Source organism: Mobula birostris, chromosome 17 (assembly GCF_030028105.1).
Source record: "Mobula birostris isolate sMobBir1 chromosome 17, sMobBir1.hap1, whole genome shotgun sequence".
Classification (NCBI taxonomy): domain Eukaryota; kingdom Metazoa; phylum Chordata; class Chondrichthyes; order Myliobatiformes; family Myliobatidae; genus Mobula; species Mobula birostris.
The window spans coordinates 48,043,467-48,066,559 of NC_092386.1; the positions used below are offsets into that span (position 1 = coordinate 48,043,467).

At 39.5% G+C, this 23,093-nt stretch overlaps 1 protein-coding gene across 7 annotated transcripts in view; it reads right to left on the reverse strand.

Annotated features, from left to right (window-relative positions):
- The window catches only part of sema4d (sema domain, immunoglobulin domain (Ig), transmembrane domain (TM) and short cytoplasmic domain, (semaphorin) 4D), a 223,374-nt gene that overhangs the window by 58,345 nt on the left and 141,936 nt on the right, over window positions 1–23,093 (reverse strand). For all 7 annotated transcript variants that reach the window (XM_072281678.1, XM_072281675.1, XM_072281671.1 and 4 more), the window contains 2 exons: window positions 15,257–15,402; window positions 11,334–11,396 (listed from right to left, as the gene is read on the reverse strand). In XM_072281678.1, coding sequence (XP_072137779.1) covers window positions 11,334–11,396; window positions 15,257–15,402 — 209 coding nt within the window. The remainder of the gene's footprint in view (window positions 1–11,333; window positions 11,397–15,256; window positions 15,403–23,093) is intronic.

Below are 23,093 nucleotides of genomic sequence, written 5' to 3' on the forward strand. Positions count from 1 at the left end.
TGTGAAGAGCCAGAGAAGCCTGGGCAGAATGTCGTATTGGTACAGCCAGGTTTTGAATTTACCCGGAAGTCCCGATTTGTCGATCTTCTTCAGCTATTCCTCTGTCTGCTTCACAGCACTGGTGACATTGGCCCCATCTGTCAGTGACACATTAAACTACTTCCCCAAGCATTTTATCGGGTTATCTTCAATGGAAGGGATGACCTCGCCCTAAACTTGGAGGCTAAACTTGCTAGTAACTTTGCCCTTTCTGATTACCATGCACTTGGACTTCTTGGCCTTGAAGGACATCCTCTCCCAAGTGGCTACATTACCCAGGGTTTCCAATACCCATCTTGCTTGGACATGTGACACAGTTGTTATAGTGGTGATGTTGTCCATGAACCCTCGTAGAGCCGGCTGAACAATGCCTGACTCCAGCGTCGGGCCGCAGGTTACATGTTCTGCTGCTGATAACAGCAGGTTCATTCCTATAATAAATAGGGTGGGGGAGATGGTGCACCCTGTTGGAATCCCCTTCTGGAGGTCCTGCCAACTAGTTGTGAAATGGGCTGATGTAAATCTGAGTTTGAATCCTTCTAGGTAGCTGGTGATCAAGTCTCGAATAGCCACTGGGATGTAGTAGTGGTCGAGTCCTTCTAGGATGAGGTCATGTGGAATAGACCCGTAGGCGTTCGCGAGGTCTAACCAGACAACTGTTAGGTCGCCTTTTTTCTGCTTGGCCTCACGGATAAAAATGGGTAATCATTGAGGTGCGTTCCACCTTTCTGGATGGATGTGTTGATATAGCAGTTCTGCGTCATGTAAGAAGTTAGCCTTCTTGCGAGCACAGAAAAGAAAACCTTACATTCAACATCCAGAAAAGAAATTGTCCTAAACTGGGCAATTGTGGAAGAAATCTCTTCCTTTGGAATACAGCATCCCTCTGCCAATTTCCAACTTAATGGAATAGTATCTTTGGCCCAGATCTTTCTCATGACCTTCTACAGCCTCCAAAGTAGTTTTGGGCATTTCTTATACACTTTATAAGGTATGGTGCTTGGACGCGGGGCAGCTGATGCTTTAGCTTTCTGGATGATGTCCTGGATTTCCTGCCATGTAGGCTCCTTCACATTCAGCTCAATTGATGGATTTTCTGGTCTACGCACAGCCCGATTGGTTCCTAGTCCCTGACCCCTCCGTGGGTCGCTGTGTGCCTCCCGCAGGAACTCCTCTACCTCTGGCTTCGAGTATACCAGATTTTTGTTGGCTGAGAAGAGTCCTGGTGAAGCTAAATGGATCTCTCACAAACTGCGCTCGCCTTTTCTCTTTCTTCCTTCTTTGCTGTTGCAGATGTTCCGCCCTCCGGAGTTTGCACAGCTTTTCCTGCAGCATACTGGTTAAGTCCTTGATACCTTCTTTTTCGGCTGGTGAGCTGGTTTTAAACCTCTTGCTGAGCGCCTTTAATTCGCTCTCAAGTGACGAATCTCCATTTCCCTCCTATTTGGTTGCTGCGGTAACTCGGGCTGGCTTCTCCGCTCCATTGGGCCAACTCGTTCCTTAGCTAGATTGTACGCTATGGCTGTGAGTGAGCTGATCTTTCTGTGTACTGTGTACACAAAATCTAACCCACTACCAAGACCGAAGCCAATTAGTAGAAAAAAAAGATAAAAGATTGTTAGTCATCATCTGTGCTTTAACAGCAAATCTTTTTCTTTTTCAATCTTTTTATTAATTTCAAAATATAGAAACAAAACATAGCAATAATACAGATAATATGAGATGTATTGTTACATTTAAAAAAAGAGTAATTGCAAAACCAAATAGTGGAAATTACCAAAACTCCCATACATGTAGAACTGATCACGGATAATATAAAGCAAAAAAAAAGGAAAAAGACAAAAAAAAGAAAAAAAAACCCATCCCAAAAGAAAAAAAAACAACTAAACTAAACTAAAAGACTTGGGCAAAACTAACAACTTAAAAATGGAAAAGAAGAAAACCTCAGCGTCGACGCCTCCATTCCCCTCCAACAACAGTACAGAGAAATAAAACCAATTTGGAAATGATCAAATTACATCAAATGAAAATGCTGAATAAATGGCCTCCAAATTTTTTCAAACTTAATAGAAGGGTCATAAACTGCACTTCCAATTTTCTCCAAATTCAGACACACCATAGTTTGTGAAAACCAATGAAATACTGTAGGAGGGTTGATCTCTTTCCAATTCAACAAGATGGACCTTCTAGCTATTAAAGTAAGAAATGCAATCATCCTTCGTGATGAAGAGGTTAAATTATTTGAGTCTATCATTGGTAGTCCAAAGATAGCAGTAATTGGATGAGGTTGTAAGTCTATATTTAGGACCGTTGAAATAATATCAAAAATATCTTTCCAATATTTCTCCAACAAGGGACATGACCAAAACATGTGAGTTAAAGAAGCAATCTCAGACTGGCATTTGTCACATATTGGATTAATATAAGAGTAATAACGAGATAGTTTATCTTTGGACATATGAGCCCTGTGAACTACTTTAAACTGTATTAACCTATGCTTAGCACATACAGAGGATGAATTCACCAACTGAAGAATTTTTTCCCATTTTTCAGTCGGTATATTAATCTCAAGTTCTCTTTCCCAGTCAGCTTTAATTTTATTAGAGGCATCAGGACATAAATTCATAATTATATTATATACAATTGCTATTACACCTTTCTGAGAAAGATTTAAGTCTAAGATTTTTTCCAAAGTGTCCATTGGATACGGGTGTGGAAAATTAGGAGAGACAGTAATTAAAAAGTTTCTAATCTGTAAATATCTAAAAAAGTGAGATCTGGGTAAGTTATATTTATTAGAGGGTTGATCAAAAGACATAAAACAGTTATCCAAGAATAAATCGCGAAAAGGTATCATACCTTTGGTTTTCCAATCAAAGTAAGCTTGATCCATCATGGAAGGTTGAAAAAGAAAATTTGATATAATGGGACCTGCTAGAATGAATTGATTAAACCTAAAAAATCTTCGGAATTGAAACCATATACGTAAAGTATGTTTAACTATTGGGTTATTCATTTGTTTATATGATTTAAAAGAAGTAAAAGGAAGTAAAGTTTCTAAAACCGAACCCAAGGAAAACCCTTGTAATGAATTAGATTCAAGATTTACCCAATGAGGGTTTAAAGATGCGTCCAAATCTTGTAGCCAAAATTTTAAATATCGAATATTAATTGCCCAATAATAGAATCTAAAATTTGGGAGGGCAAGTCCCCCCTCCTTCTTGGATTTCTGTAAATATCTTTTACCTAACCTAGGATTTTTATTCTGCCAAATATATGAGGAAATTTTTGAATCTACGTTATCAAAAAAAGATTTTGGGATAAAAATTGGAACCAATTGAAATATATACAAAAATTTAGGCAAAATGATCATCTTAATAGCATTAATCCGACCAATCAAAGACAAAGAGATTGGGGACCATTTCGTAAATAAAAGTTTAATCTGATCAATTAAAGGTAAAAAATTAGCTTTAAATAAATCTTTATATTTTTTGGTAATTGTTATCCCTAAGTATATAAATGAATCAGTAACCAATTTAAATGGTAAACGTCCATAAATAGGTACATGCTTATTTAAAGGGAATAACTCACTCTTACTAAGATTCAATTTGTAACCAGAAAAGTTACTAAATTGAGCTAACAGATCTAAGATAGCAGGAATTGACTTCTCCGGGTCTGCAGGGAGTGCTCATGGAGTGAGGTCGTCTTTCTGGCTTCGCTCCATTCCCGTTATCCTTTTTAACCTATAATCTCCTTGATCTAATCAACTTTAAGTACACCAGAAGACTTACTTTATCTCTCTGAATTATCGATTGACTTCCTTTTGTCAATCGCAACTTTTGAGCTTAAAGAAATGAGTACGAGATCTAAAACCAAAGATGGGAAAGACGCTGATGGGAACGGAGGAAAGAAGAAAGGTGACTCTAAACCAACGGAATTAACTTACGAAGTTATGGTGAAGTGTTTGGAGGAAATGTTTGAGCAGCATCAGATAAAATTATTTGAAAGTTTAACTGCTCAATTTGAACAACATCGTCAAAGCCTTAATGAAGATTTAAAATCAATCACGGAATCTTTGAAATTCCTGAATGCTGATGTTCAAAAACACGATGCAAAAATTTCTGAGCTGGATACTAAATCTCAGAAGACGGATATAAAAGTTGAGATCTTAGAGAAGAATCTAGCTTCGACTACTAAACAGCTCCAACAACTTAAATCCAAAGTTATTGATCTTGAGAATCGATCGAGAAGACAAAATTTACGTTTAATTGGCCTACCCGAGGATGTTGAGGTTGGAGATCCTGTAATATTCTTTGCTAAACTTTTAAAGGATTCGTTCGGTTCAGTTTTTCCCAACGATCCTCCATTACTCGATTGCGCCCATCATATACCGTGGGTAAAGTTGGCAGCGGCTGTTTCCAAACCCAGACCAGTTATTCTTCGTTTCCATTATGTTAAAGAACAACTTCTCCAGATCACTCGTGGACAAGGGATGATCAAGTATCACCAGCATTCCTTCAGAATAGTTCAAGACTACAGTCCTGAAGTGATGAAGGAACAACTGACTTTTAAACCTTTAATGTCGGAATGCTATCAAAAAAATCTCAAACCGGCACTACTGTATCCTGCACGACTCAGAATCTCTCTTCCCGATGGAAATCGTCGTGTTTTCCAATCTACAACTGCCGCTCGGAGCTTTTTGGATGATAATTTCCCATCTGATACAGATACCCTCTCTTAATCTGTGTTGGGTGCTTCCAGCACCAATTTTTTTTTCTCTCTGGTGTTTTTCTTCAAAATAAACCTTCTACTACTGTGCGATGAAGGATTTTTATAAGTTTAAGATTTTTGTTCTTTGTTTTTTACTATAGTGATTATTCTATAACTTATATAGAATATTTATCTTCTGTGAATAACATCACTTTCCCTTAGTTAACCTTTTGTTTTAATTTATCCTTTTTTGTTATTACTAATGATCCGATCCGACGGTCATTTGTAGTTATATGCTTCCTATTTTTGATTTTCGCATAATTAAAATGGCGACTTGTCTTTCTTTTTCTATAATTTTTTTTTTCAAGACGCCATGTTCTTATGCTTCTTCTTCCCATAATCCATTTTTCTTATTTTGGAAGCGTTTTTTTTTATTTACTCGTTTATAATTAACTAATTATATGCACTGATACTGGTTTCTTTTATTTTATATATTTTAGTAATTTTTACTATGGAGACTAATTTACAATACTGTTTATTTTTCACATATTAGTCTTTGGGAGGTCACTTATCTAACATATATTTTTGGAGTTGCCCCCTGCAGAAATGGGGTTAAAGTTAGTATTAGTTAGCGCTTTCTTCAGCCTTCTCTGGCTCAGTTCGGGTTTCTATTTGGGTTTGGGGGAGGGGGTGGTCTTTTTCTTTTTTAATTTTTTCTATTGGGCTGATTCAGAACTACAAAGATGTCCCCAGTGTCGAGATTTCCGGTTCCTCTCTAATCATGTATTCCTCTTCCGATTTCATGAGCTCACATTATGGTTAACCCTTTACTCACCAAAGGGTTAATTTTTAGTTATGGCTCATTCTATTAATTTTGTCTCTTGGAATACAAATGGTTTAAACCATCCAATAAAACGGAAAAAGATTTTCAAAATATTCCAAAGACTGAATGCTCATATTATCTTTGCTCAAGAGACTCATGTAAGGAAAGAGGACAGTCAACGCTTCTTTAAGTTTTGGAAAGATCAACAATACCACTCAAATGCTCAAGCCAAAATTAAAGGTGTCTCAATTTTTATTGATCCCTCAATTACATTCATTCATCAAGACATCATTTCAGATCCTAATGGCAGATTTTTGTTAATTACGGGGGTACTTTTTAATAAAAAGGTCGTTATTTTTATTGTTTGCGCTCCGAATGTGGATTATCCTGAATTCTTTAAACATTCACTTACTTCCCTTCCTAATTTAAACGAGTATATGTTGATAATGGGCGGTGATTTTAATTTATGTTTGAATCCCATGTTGGATAGATCCACAAGTAGTCCGGCTTTACCGAATAAGTCGGCTACTATTATCAACTCTTTTATGTTGGATGCTGAGATTTCAGAAATTTGGAGATTTCTACATCCAAATGATAAGGAATTCTCCTTTTTTTTCACATGTTCACCGTTCTTTTTCCCGAATTGATTATTTCCTGATTGACTCTCATTTGATTCCATATGTAGTTGATTGTAATTATGACATTATTGCTATTTCAGATCATGCTCCATTGAAACTTTCCATCAAGTTAATGGATACCTTTTGTACTACCAGACAATGGTGATTTAACCCTATTTTGCTTCAAGATCAGGACTTTGAAATTTATAAAGGAGCAGATTGATTTCTTCTTTTCAACTAATACTACGGATGAAGTTTCCAACGGAACTGTTTGGCACGCCTTTAAAGCTTATATCCATGGTCAGATTATTTCCTATTCGGCCGGTTTGAAAAGACGTATTAACAATGAAATACTTCTACTGGTTGATAAAATTAAAGAAGTTGATAAAAAATATGCTATTTCTCCAGCAAGGAGCTGTACAAACACAGAGTTGAACTCCAATTGGAACATAGCTTATTATTAACATCCTTGATCGAAAATCAATTAGTGAGAACTAGAAGTGATTTTTATATTCATAGTGATAAATCGGGTAAATTACTGGCTAACCAATTGAAATTTGAATCGGTTAAACGTCAAATTACTAAGATCCGCAAACAGGATGATACTTTCACAGTTGATCATGTTGGGATAAACCAAACCTTTCAAGAATTTTATACCTCTTTATATCATTCTGATTCTCCTCATGATTCTAATTTCATGTATGATTTTTTAAGTAAATTGAGTTTTCCGAAACTATGTCCCGAAGATTGCCTATCATTAGAAACTTCCATTTCAGAGGAAGAAATAATAACTGCAATCTCATCATTAAATTCCGGTAAAGCACCCGGTCCCGATGGGTTTACAGTGGAATTTTTAAAATTTTTTTCCTCCATTCTTTCTTCTAAGTTGTCTAGAATATTTAAGGAAGCAATTGGTTTAGGTAAATTACCACAATCGTTTTATGAAGCCTCTATTTCCTTAATTCTTAAAAAGAATAAAGATCCTACGGATTGTGCATCCTACAGACCAAAATCTCTTCTGAATGTAGATACAAAAATTTTTTCAAAAATTCTAGCTACTAGACTGGAGAAGGTGTTACCTCAAATTATTTCCATGGATCAAACCGGATTCATTAAAAATCGCTATTCATCTTTTAATATTAGGAGGTTAATGAATATTGTTTATACCCCCTCACTTACTACCCCGGAATGTATTACCTCATTAGATGCTGAGAAAGCCTTTGACAGAGTTGAATGGCCTTACTTATTTAATGTTCTTGAGAAATTTAATTTTAATTTGACATTTATATCTTGGATTAAATTGTTATATTACTCCCCGGTAGCCTCGGTCTGTACAAATAATTATAGATCTCCTTTTTATCGTCTTTTTCGCGGTACTAGGCAAGCTTGCCCTCTTAGTCCTTTACTATTTAATATTGCTCTTGAACCTTTAGCAATTGCTATCCGTGACTCGCCAAATATTGTTGGTATTACCCGTGGAAATGAAATACATAAACTATCATTATATGCAGATGATTTGTTGTTATATATCTCTAACAGCAAATCTAAGGTTTTGAAAATAATTCAGAAAAGGTCCCCACAATGTTTGAAAGTCTTGATTAGATTCAAAGATTGAACATCGAATCTTCTCTAAATTTAAACATGACATCACATCACATAACCATTGGGCGTGAATAGGAGGTGCCACATCTTTCCACTTAAGCAAAAGCGTCCTTCTGGCCATAAGAGACATAAAAGCCAAAATGTGCAAATCAGATGGCTCCAAAATAATATCCTTTCCTCCAACAATACCAAAGAAAGCAGTCAAGGATTAGGCTTGAAATTCACTTTGAAAAGTATCGAAAAAGTTTGAAATGCCTTTAGATATATCTCCGTATTGTGATAAATGTAATAATGGAGAAGCTTCACTCATTCATATGTTTTGGACAGGATAATTTATGATAGTAAAGTCTACAGAGGAATCACACATAAATAAACTAAAGTGCATTAATATTAATTAAATATTGTAAGCCGTGGAACAGATTAACCAATGACACTTTAATGTGGCCACGTGTTCAGAAGACTAATGGCCTGGGAGAGGAAAGTGTTTCTCATCCTGACTGTTCTTGTTTTTATGCAAGTCTCTTGTCTGATGGTAGAAAGTCAAAGAGGATGTTGGATGGATGAGTAGGATCCTTAAAAATACTAAGGGTCCTGCATACACAGCGCTCCTGGTATGCCCTCAGTGGATGGTAGGGAGACCCCTATGATCCTCTCAGCTGTTCTCACAGTCCTTAGTAGGGACTTCTGGCCTAAAACTCGACTGCCCCCATACTAGATGCAGATGCAACTTGTCAGGACACTTTCAATGCTGCTCTTGCAAAATGCAGTTAAGACGAGGGGCATGGGGGGGGGGCCTTGATTGCCTCAATCTTCTTAGGATGTGGAGGCGCTGCTGTGCCTTCTTGCTCAGTGAGGTGACACAAAGAGACCAGGTGAGGTCATCTGTGAACTGCAAGGAACTTGGTGCATTTAATTCTCTCTACAGAGGAGCCATATATTCGCAGAGGGGAAGTCCACAATGATTTCCTTTGTGTTCTCCACGTTCGGGCTCATGTTGCTCTTCTCACACCAGTCCACCAGCCGCTCCACTTCCTCTCTGTACTCCATCTTGTCATCATTCTTGATAAGGCCACTCATCGTCGTGTCATCCAGAAACCTGATGACACAGTTTGAGCTGGATCCTGTGGCACAGTCATGCATCAGCACTGGGCTGAGCATATAGCCCTGGGGTGTGCCAGTGCTCAGCATAATGGGACGAGAGACGTTGCTGCCCACACGGACTGAGAGTGGCCTTACTGCTAAGAAATCCAGTACCCAATTGCAGAGGGAGGTGTTGACAGCCAGTGAGGACAGTTTCCTCACCAGTTTCAGGGGTATGATGATGTTGAACGCTGAAATGAAGTCCGTAAACAGCAGTCTAGCATACGAGACCACATTTTCCAGGTGGGACAGGACAGAGTGGAGGATAGATGCTATTGCATCATCAGTAGATCGACTTGAGCAATTAGTGAACTGGAATTGGTCCGATGTAGCCTGCAGAAAGGCTTTAATGTGCTCCATGACCAGCCGCTCAAAGCATTTCATAATGGTTGATGTTAATGCCACCGGATGATAGTCATTTAGGCAGGTTACTGCCGCCTTCTTTGGCACTGGAATGATGGTTGCTGCCTTGAAATCAGAGGGGACTATGGATTGCCTCAGAGAGACTAATGGTGACATCTAAGAGAAAATGATGGTCTGACTGAAGGAATGGAAATAAAAGCAGATGATGCACTTGGCAGAGAGAGAAAGGGGAGGAAACTCATGGAACTGCTAGGCACAGAACAGTTGCTGGAAGACTGTAATAAAAGAGAATGCTAGAAATATCCAGCACATTATGTAGTGACTGTGGGAGGAGAAGTACAGAGTTAATATTATACCAGTATGATCCTACATGAGGATCTGGTCGTCCCTAGCACAAATAGGATAGGATGGCTATCTGAACCTGCTGAATTGACTAGAGTCCCAAGAGTTACGACCTTGCTAAACAGAAGCGCTGCTGTTCCTTGAACTTGAGGTTTTTTTTTGGAACAGTGAAGGATATCAACTGGTTAAAAGATTTCAAGTTGGATGGAGGAATTAAGTGACAGATAACTGCAGTTAAAACTGAGGTGTACACGGATAACTCATACAATGTGAGAAATTTCTAGGATTTTTGAGTACTGTGGAGGTTTAAGGAGTAAGGTATAACGTTGAAGATCATAGAAGGAGAAGTTTTAATTGGTCTTGAAACTGGAAAAAGATCACTGCATGAACAAACAGCATATCTGTGTCCCTGGTTTAAAATTGGATTATGACTAGCTTGGAAACTGACATGATCATGTAGCATTCTTGTATGCATAAAATATACAAACATTGTTATCATTGTTGAGTACCGTCAAGTTGCTGTCAACTCATGTTGGCCTGATGGATACTGAAGTTGTCCACAGAGTTTTTGTGGCAAGATACAGAAGTAGATTAGGGCCATCTTAATTGTCCTGTATTAAACCAGGCATCACTTATCTTGCACTAAGAGACTGTGAACCATTGTGACAAAAATTAAAATGTAGTTCCAGATTCACTATTTTGCCTCTTAGCACATCAAAACATTATTTATACGCATTATTTGTTCTGTCAATCAGTACCTTGGTGTTCTGCACTGTGGGGAACTGAAACACAAGAGACAGTTCCTGGAGCAGACCAGGCAGGTTTATATTGAAATGTCTGGCGAGGTCTGAGACATTGAGTGGCGAGCTCCTGCCTTATTTTCTCATGCATATATTTTTAAGTTTAGGGTACCTTTTCAGAGCGTTTCTTAAGAAGTCAACTAATCTGCAATTGTTTTCTCAAATGCCGAGGACACCTCATCGTGAGCAATGAATGTGACAAACTAAACTGGAGGAAGTCCAGATGCAGCCATGACTCACCTGGAAAGACTGCTCAGGTCCCCGAATGGCGGGAAGGGGAAAAAGTAAAAGCCCAGGTGTTTACATGGGAGGAGGAGTGGTTGGCAGATACAGAAGAGTAAACTAGGGAGTTGTGGAATAAATGGATCATTTGGAATATTGCAAACAAGAGGGACATTGTGGAATCTGGTGGAAATTACAGAAGATAATCTATTGAATGTGAAGCCCGAGGTGGAATGTGAGTAGAAGGGAAACCGTTACTTTGTTCTGTTTAAGAGCAGAGGGGCTGAAGGCAGAAATGTGGGAAAGAGAAAGTGAGAACAGGGTGAAAACTGGCAGGAAAGATAATGCAAGGCACAATATCAATATTGTCATTAATATGCTGGAAAGAAAGATGAGGGGGGAGGGCTCAAGATTCAAATAAGGACCGGTCCAAACATCCCACAGAAAAGACTGGCAGGACTTGGACGTTTCCTTTAGGAATGGTAAGCAGAATTGAAGGAAAATATATTCACAATAAGAGTATATTTCACCAGCTGAATGAGGTTGAAGAGAGAGACTGCGGATTGCTTTTCAATGAGCAGCTAATAAGTGTTACTTGCAGGCTTTCTATGGAATCTGCTGAACCATTTCAGTTTATATCTCAGACATTTACAATCAGATCAAATTAAAAATTACCTCTTTGGATTTCCCTTTAGCAGCACAATTTCTTTGCTTTTCATCTGAGACTTTCCAGAAGACCTGAAAGAATAGGCAAAGCCACAGTAATAAATACCGGAAATGAACAATTTCAGCACTGACATACAACTGTAATAGTCCAAAATTACAAGTTAATGCATCTGTAAGGAGAGAAACAGCTAATCACAAAAAGTGCAGGAGGAACTCAGCAGGTCATGCAGCATGTATGGAGGGAAATGAACAGTTAATGCTTTAAGCAGAGTCCCTTCATCAGAACTGGAAAGGGAGAGGGCAGGAATCAGAATCAGGACATGGGAGGAGCATGAGCTGGCAGGTAGTAGCTGGGTAGGTGGGGGTGGGGTCAGGGGAGTAAGAATGATATGACGCTGGGAGTTGAAAGATGGAAGAGGCAAAGGGCTGAAAATGATGTAATCTTTCAGGAGGGTCAGTAGACTGCGGAGTAAGGGGAAGGAAGTGGAGGACCATAGGGAAGAGTGATGGGCAGGAAGGGGCAAGATCAGGGGTAACGGCCACAAAGATAAGGGAAAACTGAAGGGGCGGGGAATAGGGGAGTGGTTACTGGAAGTTAGAGTAATTGATATTTACGCTGTCAAGTTGGGTACTACCAAGGCAGAACACAAGGTGCAGTTCCTCTATTCTGCGCCTAGCCTTAACTTGACAGTAGAGGAAGTTGTTGGCAGATATACCAGTGTGGGAATGGGAAGTGGAATCAAAATATGTGACCACTGTGAGATCCTGCTTATGGAAGACAGAGAGCAAAGGTGTTCAATGTAGTGAATTCCTGATCTGTGTCGGGTCTCACTGATATGGAGAAGGCGGTAACAGAGCACTGGATACAAAAATTGACATTGACTGATTCACCTGTGAAGTGCTGCCTCATTTGGGAGTACCGTTTAGAGCCCTGAATGGTGGTGAGGGAGGTGACGGAGGGCAGGCGTAACATTTAGGATGGTTACAGGGTTAAGTGCCTGGAGGGGTATCTGTGGGGAGGGATGAATGCACGAAGGAGTCGCAGAGGGAGTGTTCCCTACCAAAGGCAGAGAGTGGAGCGAAGGTGAAAATGTGCTTGGTGTTGGGATCCCGTTGGAGATGGCATTTCTCTCTGCACTCTGGTGTAAACCTTGAACCCCTGACCACCTAACCAGGAGACGGGAATGCTTGAACCGCAGACTAATAAAAAAAAAATCCAGGCCAGAACATATTATTGCAGAGAATAATATCTCGGATGCAGAGGCTCTTGGGGTGGTAGGTGAGGCGAGGATAAAGGGGACCCTACTCCTGTCATGTCGAGGGTGAGGACGGGTTGAGGGCATGTGTGGATAATGGAGGAGATGCAGGTGAGGGCTGCATTGACAGCAGTGGAGTGAAAACTCCATTTTCTGGGGGGAAAAGAGGAAACATGGAATATAAACCTTTATCATGAGAACAGATGGGGTGAAGACAAAGGAACTGAGAGGAGAGAATAGCATCCTTGCAAGTGGTAGTGTGGGAAGTAATGTAGTCAAGGTAAATGTGGAGTCAGTGGGTTTGTAAACAAAGTGGGAATATAACCCGCATCTGGACGGAGATAGATCATGAAAAAAAGAGAGGTGTCAGAATTGGACCAAGTGAACTTAGAGGCAGAGTGAAAGTTAGTGAGCAAGTTGATGAAACTGGTGAGCTCTGCATTGATACAGGAAGCAGTGCTCTCTCAACAGCACTGTGTCACACTTCCCAGTGTCACACAGACATTATCTGTCCACAGACTCCTCTACTGTCAAGTTGAGGCCAAACACACATTAGAGGAACAACACCTCACAATCCACCTTGGTGATCTCCAACATGATTGGATCACATCGATTTCTTTAATTTCTGGTAACCACTCCCCGCTGCCTCTCCTTCTCATCTTGTGGCAGCACTGGAGAGGGTGTGGAAGAGACTGACATGGACAAAGATATGCAATCAGAATCAGAAGTAGGTTTATTGTCACCGACATATGTCATGAAAATAGTTGTTTTGCAGCAGCACAAAAGTGCAATGCATAAAAATACTAATTTAAATTACAATAATGAATAAACAAAACTAGAAATAATGCAAAGACAGTGTGAAAGAATGAGTTAGTGCTCATTCAGAAATCTGACAGCAGAGGGGAAGAAGCTGTTCCTAAAATGTTGACTGTGTGTCATCAGGTTCCTGTACTTCCTCTCTGACAGTAGTAAATTACAGAAATGAGAAAAAAACTGGATAAGGCAGGGTCATTTTCTTCCAAATGGATGAAGCTAACAGAAGATTTTATTGAGATTTATAAAACTCAGAGGCTTAAATGGAGCAAATGGAAAGATCTATGTATTTCCATCACCAAAGGAATAAAAAACCCAGGGGCAAAGAATAAATAGGAGGAGTATAAGGAAGTTATTTTCACTCACAAGTAAAATGCTGATAAAAGTCTGAAACCCTCATTATATTTAAAAACATACTCGGGCATGTACTCGAAAAGCCATGAGCTGCAGGAATAGGGGCCTGTGGGTTGAAAGGTAGGATTAGGCTGGGTAGCCTTAACAACACAGAGAGTCAGTTGACCTCCTCTGGTGTCATAAAAGTGCCAAGATTCTGTAATAAAATAGTCACCACTCAATCTGATTATGCAGGAAAATGCTTGCCAAGAGTGGATAGACTACGGATGCTCCGATAGTGAAGTTTAGATACATTTCAAGAGAAGTATATGAGTGCTAAGAGAACAATGTGATGATGGGATTATATGAAATTGGATAGGAAGAGCTTTGACTGGAACATGAACAGTGGCACACAGCAGATGGAACAAGTGGCCCGTATCCAGGTCCTAACCTCTCTGCAATAGGTAACAGGATGTGTGTACTCCTCCACTGAGGTTGGTAATTACCTGTTCTGTCTGATTAAAAAAAGAGAAAACTCAAACTTCTCACAGTATTCACACCAAACAGGGGAGGTAGAAAACTCTGGCATAGTATTATGAAAAATCTTTGGAACAGAGATGATGCTAGATGACAAGAAGAGTGGTGAATGCTAGATTTCTTCCACAACGGACAAGAAATCAGGCAGAAAATTATAGTCTTAGCTTTAGTATGGGAAAACTACTAAATCCATAATAAAAGATTACACATATTAATGAATGATTAGAAACAGTTATGGAGCTACTTAGGGACAGCTAATGTGGATTTATCAAGAGTCATGCTAGATTAATTCCATAATTTATAAAAAAAAATTAACAAAAGTTCACTGTATAGCCAAAGCTAATGCAATGGTGAGCATATACATAAAGATTTCAAGGTGTTTGCCAAGGTGCTATGTACATACAACAGTGCTTTGAAATTTAAGGCACATAATACTAAATACAGGGCAGAAACAAAGGACGTTTAAATATGGTCTTCAATCTGCCAAGACGAGTGTGGTGTTGTGCCCCAGGTTCTAAGCTGGGACTTGTCATCCATTTTATCAGGAATTTTGAAATCAACAAAAGCAGAGTATCAAGTTTGCCAATGAAATTAATGGACAGATCGATGATAGTGGAATTTAACATATGGGGACAAGGAGTTGTACATGTCGGAATTGAATAGAACAACAAGAAGAGGTGGAGCTACCTACATCTTTAAAAATAAGGGTACAAATAAGTCATAAAATAAGAGTTGATTGTTTTTTCAATTGCTTTTGAATATGTTTTTGCCACTAAAGCCACTTATAAAACTCTCTGAAAGATGCACTTTAGCACTGCTGATTTGCACCAAATCTCAGTAAATTCAGAAGAGTGCAAAAGTATTAAAAGGTTCAACATTTTCTTAACACAAGGTAGTGGGCACAGGAGGCCAAGCCCGTGAGGAGTGAAATAGGATCAACAGATGCAATGAGGTTGTTAAAAATCAATCAACAAGAATATGTTTAAAAGTTACCTCATGCCTTTTATCCGAAACATCTAACATGTTCACAGCAAAGATGGCTTCCTGGGCACCCACATACAACACTCCTCGATCTTCATTAAGCAACAGTGTGGAATAATTTGACACCCCAGTGGCAGAAAAAGTGATCAAAGGTACTTCTGCAAATAGTCACATTGAACCAAGACTTATCAAATCAAACTGAATATACAGCAATGCAAATAGTCACATAAGTACCAAGACTTATCAAATCAAACTGAATATACAGCAATGCATTTTAAACATTTTGATAGAGCAAATGGTGATACAGCTTGACAAATTATGCATCTACACCTAGACTATAGGTTCAAATCTGATTAAATAAAGCCTGTGGGGAAGGAGGTGCAGGTCAGGGGAGTGGGGAAAAAGGATTCAAGGTTACCATGCAGCCATAATGACCAGTTAAAACTTGCTTTCCTTTGTCAGTTCGAACTGAAGTCAATTTTCCCACAGTCTACCAGCTTTCTGTCCATAGCTCAGTATATATGATTTCATAGCTGTGTATAGTATTTGGGAAGTTCAGTCTGCTATGACACAAGATAGTTTTCTGAGATTGAAATCAATGTCAATGTTGATAAGACTTTGCTTCCGATTCTCGTTGCCATTCATAAATGACCTAAGTAAAGTTTAACATTGGTTAAAATGGCGTTTATGAATAGTAGCTAAGTGTATTCGTTACCACCCTAGAAAATCTGACAATCATTTATTATTTTTTCCTTTCTGAGAGAGCAATGATGCTTTTACAACGTGCTGTGGATGTTGTCAAGTTTTGCTATGGCTAAATTAATTATACTCATAATTTTGCAACATACGTTCGCACAAAATATTTTCCTGCTCTAACACAATTTCTTGGAAATTATTTTTATTTTCATGCAATATTCAAAATTATACCTGCAATAGTTGGTGTACTGATAAGAAGTTGGGGAAAAGAAATCAGACACAAAGTCACCCAATTCTTTGCCAAAAACATGGCAGATTTCAGAATATTTACTCTGTGTAGCATGTCATTCACATCAGCATATTGAGGTAATACAAGGGAAAAACTATAATAAAATGCAGAATATAGGTAGTTTTAGAGTTACAAAGAAAGTGGCGCACAGGGAGTCAATAAGGTATAAGGTCAGGGCAAGGTATATTTGTGAAGTCAAGAGTCCACCTCATCCCACACTATTTGACTACGACTATTTGATAGTAAAGGTTTTATTTTCACAACTTCAGCAACAGAGGAAGAGATTCAAGCCATCAACTGCAAACATTACATACAATTCAATAATTGTCAATCAACATCTTAAGCCTATCGCTTCAGAAAATCAGCCTCAGATTTCATTTCCTTTTTCATTGTTTTTGCAAGGGGGTGATAGTTGTGTAATAGAGCATCGGTGGAAAGTTCCAGGTTTTCAACACATTTATTTTAAAAATGCTTCTTTACATCCTGCAGAAATAGTGTTCATTCTCAACTTCAGAGGAAATAGCTTTTTACTTTATCAACTACTTTGGCCAACTTAAAACCATCTCAATTAGCTTACATCAGCATTTAAAATCAGGAAAGTACAAGCTCACTTTATGAAGCATGTTCTCTTAATTGAAACCTTTTAAATCTGACAGTCAGTGCGGAAACAGCCCAAGCCTCTCAGATGCTTCATTCATCCTTAATCCCGCTACTTGAAAGGACAGTCATCACAACTGTACTCAAACTCTTGTTCTTTACAATCACCCAGGGAGCCAAAAAGACCATCCAGGTGAGAAAATTCATTTATTCTTCTTTCAGTTTGGTGCATTACATTGTGCTCACAAATCGACAAACTCAACACAGAACATGCGAATGCTTTGCAATCATATTTCAACTCATAAACACATCCCCAAGTTTCCAGTTATCTATCAGTTTAATTCTTCATCCCGCAGGAACCTTCATCTTTGCTTTCCAACAATGCTCAATTCAAGCTTGAACAACAATATCTTACCTGGCCAATTCTAGTTTTACCCACCTATAGCATTAATTCATTCCACAGATCCCAGCTGATCTGATGAGTATTTCCAGCATTCCCTTTTATTTCACAGTTCCACACAATTTCTCCAATCACCTTCCTTTAGCTAAACTCTTCCAAAGAGAATAACGCAAACAACAGGAATTCTGCAGATGTTGCCAAAGAGAATAACCAGCATTCATTCACCTAGGTTTAACACTTTTTCAGTTCTGATGAAAATACATCAACCTGCAACATTGTTTCCTATTCTGCAGATGCTGCTTGACCTGCTGAGTATTATCTTCATCTCAGAACCCCAGCATTTGTACTTTGTTGCTCTCCATCTAGGTTTCCTGAATAGAATACATTAATGTAGCCTTTCCAGTATGTTATACAATTGCTGAAATAAAACTTCTACTCTTTTTTTGCATTTGCTCATTATCTGTATTGTTTCTGAACCCCTAAATCTCGACCTTGATCCACCTTTCCTGGCTCTAAATAGCAAATTTTAAATTTGAACCATGAACTTCTAGTTACTGGTTTTTGTTGTGCAGTCTCGCCCAAACAGAAACAGAAACAGACTGTCCCTGGGTTACAAACACTTAACTTATGGTCACTCTTGGATAAGAAGGAGTTCCCATATTATTAAATTCCAAAGTCTAACGTATGTTTGTTCCTATGAGCAGCAGGAACTGTTTCCTCCCTCCGCAGATTTTAGTCATTGTTTGTTCTCATGTACTTTTGATACCATTCATTATGTGGCAATATGATCTTCATAATCAATTTCATGTAACTTCGGTCTTACAGACAAAATTGACAATAAAAGTGGAACCTGTCTCTTACAAGGGACAACCTGTATGTGCAAAAGCCAGTCTGGTCATGTACTAAAGTTAACTGATACAAGAGGAACCAAATAGTTAAGGACCTCTGATTATGGACTTCGATATTCCAAACCAACTTTCAGCTAAATCCCTACTGGTGTGTACATTTTAACCTGAGTCTATCACACTGATATTCACACAACCCTTCCTAGATATCCTCTAATGAGGTTACTGCCCCAGTTTTCAAGCAATGCAAAAACTGCATGCTCTGGGACGCATTTCCTTCAGAAAAGTATTTCTCCAAAGTGGCCAAGAGAAGTCAAGTGAATCTTGATTAGTTGAACAACGTTCCGCATTTTTCTGATACTGTTTCAACGAGGGTATCTGTCCTACACTGAGATAAGACAGTTTGAACCATTCTCAATATTTGTTTTCAGGAGGTCCAGGTTGTAAAGTTGGTATCCACAATTTCATTGGCCCCACTATTAGTGAAAGCATTACTCAAGGTAATAAGGAATTTTTTTTTGTAATGGATTTTGCAAGGTGGGAGGAACATACTCTCACACTGGTTGTTTTTCCTCCACTCACCTCAAACTCTTTTTCCTCTCCATCCCTTATCTGAAACCTCTCCTTCTACTCTCAATCTCCCATTTATCCTCAACCCTGACCACCACCCCCCCTCTCCGCAGATGATCCAGCTGCCCAGCAGATCAAATGGCAGCAGGAATCTGAATCAAAGACAGCAATAGCTGAAATCGTGGCAAAAACAATGTCAATTAGGACCTGGGTTCGCTCCCAGAGATCTGGTGGCTGGGGGGGGGGGGGGGGGGGAGCGATGGCAAGAGGAGGGATCCAACACTGGGTTGTGACAGGCACTAATCCAAAATTAATGAATTAATGATACCTGATTCTTTAGTAGAAGGCATCTCCATTATTTGAAAGTTTCTGGACTAAAGTGCAAGGAGACATTTTCTCAGACTGAAACTCCTTAAGAAGTTGCAATGTATGCAAGCAGCTACTCTGTGCACAACTTATTCTGGTCCATGTGGTTTCCCACAACTTCCAGTTCACATCATGCACACAAGGAATGCTACCGCTGGCTCAGACTGCCACACCACTAGTCAGTACCACTTCCCCTTACAAAGATGTGCCACTCGGTTCAATTTTAGATGCAATCCGCTCCAGACAGTATTGTATCATGCAACTTCTCATATGAATATTTTAGTTTCCTCTTTTTAAAATTTAGAGCAGACAGGTTTTAATCATGTTTCTCACTAATAACCTGAACAATATAACAAGGCACTGGTAATGTCACTGAACTGTTTATATAATTCAATGATTGCAAATTACACCTATTGTGCAAATAATCTCAAGTGCAGACCTTTTTACATTATTTAACACTGAGGTAAAAAAGGCTTCTCTTTTCAAACAAGAGAAAGTCTGCAGATGCTGGAAATCTGAGCAACACACAAAATGCTGGAGAAACTCAGCAGGCCAGGCAGCATCTATGGAAAGAAGTATAGTCAACATTTTGGGCCAAAACCCTTCGGCAGGACTGGAGAAAAAGAAAGCTGAGGAGTAGATTTGAAGGTGGTGGGAGGGGAGAGAGAAATGCAAGACGATAGGTGAAACTTGGAGGGGGAGGGATGAAGCAGAGAGTTAGGAAGTTGATTGGTAAAAGAGACAGGAGGCCATGGAAGAAAAAAGAAAGGTTGGGGGGGGGGGGGGGGGAGGGAAAGAGCACCAGAGGGAGGTGATGGGTGGACAAAGCGATAACATGAGAGAAGGACAAAGGGATGGGAAATGGTGAAGGAGGTGTGGAGGCATTACTGGAAGTTTGAGTGAATCAATATTCATGTCATCAGGTTGGAGGCTATCCAAACGGAATATAAGGTGTTGTTCCTCCAACTCAAGTGTGGCCTTATCCCGACCGTGGAGGAGGCCATGGATGGACATATCGGAATGGAAATGGGAAGACCCTCTCTCATGCTATCTCCTGGGCTGCCCATCACCTCCTCTGGTGCTTCCCCCCCCTTTCTTCCATGGCCTTCTGTTTCTTTCACCAATCAACTTCCTAGCAGTGTCCTGACGAAGGGTCTCGGCCTGAAATGTCGACTGTACCTCTTCCTAGAGATGCTGCCTGGCCTGCTGTGTTCACCGGCAACTTTGATGTGTGTTGCTTCAACTTCCTAGCTCTTTGCTTCATCCCTCCCCCTCCAAGTTTCACCTATTGACTGGCGTTTCTCTCTCCCCTTCCCCCACCTTTCAAATCTACTCTTCAGCCTTTTTTCTTGGGTTTCAGCCCAAAACGTTGACTGTACTTCCCCCACCCCAGCCCTATAGATGCTGCCTGACCTGCTGAGTTCTTCCAGCATTTTGTGTGTATTGTTTATTTTTTTGTTGTTCAAATGCAAATTCATCATGAGCTCAAACAACGGGCAACTGTATTATCCAAGACAGAATGCTATTTTATACTGGTCAAAGAAATTTAGCACTGACTGTCCAGAGAAAGAATTCCACACTTTAGAATACCACCTTGCACAGTACAACAACTGCAGGGTTGTATCTGCCTAAAATATGGGTGTTGGAAATGAACAGGAATCTGAATAAGACACAAACTGTAATGGAATGAGAGCCAGGCCAAGCTTCAATGTAAGATGGGGTAACCGCTCCAAGTAGCAACTAAAGTACTTTCTCAAAATTTATTTTTCAGTATGGGACCACTGTAATTGACCTTCAGGAGATGGTGTTGATGAGCCATCTCCCTAGACAACCAAGGATCTTGTCCCACAACGTTGCTGGATAGCAAGTTCCTGGATTTAGATCCCATTAGCATGAAACAACACAATGTGTTCCTCAGTCTGCTGTGCTCTGAGTTTGTCATTTTATAGCTGAAACATGGACTTAGAGCACGTTCCAACATCAAAACTCCTCCCAGAGGCCATAGATATTGGAAGGATACATTAATTTTGACCAGAATTTGAAAAATATATATTAGCTCAATTGCTGTTAGAATAATATTAAACCCAACAATATGTGGCTCTCTATACTGGCTGGGAATAACAGAGTTACTACTAAACATGAAATGCCACCTCAAAATGGCCTGGTCATATATCAGAAGCTCAAACTATAAAAACCAGAGTTGGGAATTTGAGGTGAGGAATTATTACGGTTATTTTCTGTAGGAGGCACTGAAGTTTATAGTGAAGTATCAGTTGTTATTTGATTGTCCAATAAACATCAACCAAGTCTTAAAACTGAAACTCTAAGTGTGGCGGCACTGATCAGCTGCACAGCAAGATAAAAGGCAGCAGTTTATTAGAAAATAAAGACTTGGTTGCACGAGTAAAATCCATCTAAATGAACAGGAGAAAGAAGAATGCTCTTCAATTTGTTCCCAGATAGAAACTGCTGATTTTTGGATGGCGTTGGCAACCAACAGCGACGTTTTGTAGGCAGCTCACAAAACTACTAAATACTCTAATAGACAGACTTCCTCTGAACTGTGATCTTTGCAGTCCGCAGACTGGAATTTCCCTTTAAGGGATGTACTTTTGAACAAACTAAACAAACTGGTTTTTGTGATTTCCTGAGGGATTCAGTAAACTAGACTCCCGAGAATGCAGCTATGGCCAGGGCGGCCATCGCTGTATCAAGGCCTGATAGCAGAATACAAACTCAGGCTCGGCTCCAGTAGTCCGTGCTGATTATAGTGTCAAGCAATATTAATATAGTCGAGGCCGAGAGCAGGTGTTCAATGCCGTCTGCTTGTGTTTGACTGGTCTCTCTCTCTAATCGTTACTAGCATCGGGCAGGAGTTTCAAGAGTCTTGGGTCACATGCTGACAGGTTCGGGAGCAGTTGTTGCCCTACAACCACTGGGCTCCTGTACAGGCGTTGCTCACTTCTCTGCTGAACTGACTCCGTAGCTGTGGGCTCACTTTTGGAGACACTAGAGCTCATGTTCAATGTGTTATTTGTTTACTTTTTTTTAAAAACTACTTACACGATTTGTCCTCTTTTGCACATTGGATACGTGGCAGTCTTTGCTGTGTGTGGTTTATTGTGAATTCTATTGTGTTTCTTTGTCTTGTGAGTGTCTGCAAGGAGATGAATCTCAAGGTTGTATGTGATATACACACTTTAATAATAAATTTGAACTTTCAACTGTAACATTTTCACCAGTCACTGCTTTTGGAAATGGATGCCTAAGCTGGATTCAACAGAAGAGATGCTGTGTGATTTGACGCCTTTCTTTTCTGTAGAGGGGAAAAAGACTCCCCAGACCTACAAGTATCCTGCACCAAGCACAGATTTTTTGCTTTTTGTTCTGGTCTGACTGAAATACTGAGCTTTGTATGTGCTCACTCTGCCACAGCTGTGTTTCTCTTAACAATGTAAATGATTGCTTTTCAATTTGCTGCCTAGCAACACTTAGAGGCACGTTCACAGAAACACACATGGGCTTTATGCAGAGCTTCTCTAAGTCAAAGGACAGGGCAAGGTGAAAGTTCAAGCTAAAATGATAGTCCAATGCCCAACACAATAAAGCTGTCCAAGGATCAGCCTATTGTTCCACAAGTCTGCACTTGAAATTAGTATCTAAAATAATAGCTTCAAAATGCAGAATGTTTTCACTTCAACTAAAATATACTATCATTGATTCAAGTAAACAACAAAAATTAAATAAATTTTGAAAGAGTCATGATGGATTTTAGTTGGTGTAAAATGGCTGCTAAATGTCCTACATAACCCTTCGTAAAGTGTTAGCCGTGAAGCATCTGGATAGATTCACAAATTCATGATTGTCAGAATCAGAATCAGATTTAATATCACAGGCATGTTGTTTCGCAGCAGTAGTACATCGCAATACATAGGAATAAAAACTATAAATTACAATAGGCATACAGGTGTGCATTCCTTTATCTGAAATTCTGAAATCCAAAAAGCTCCGAAAACCAGTTTTTTTTCACCAACAGCTGCTGTCACTCAGGTGTGATGTGGCAGCACTAGCAGAAGCTGCTAGACA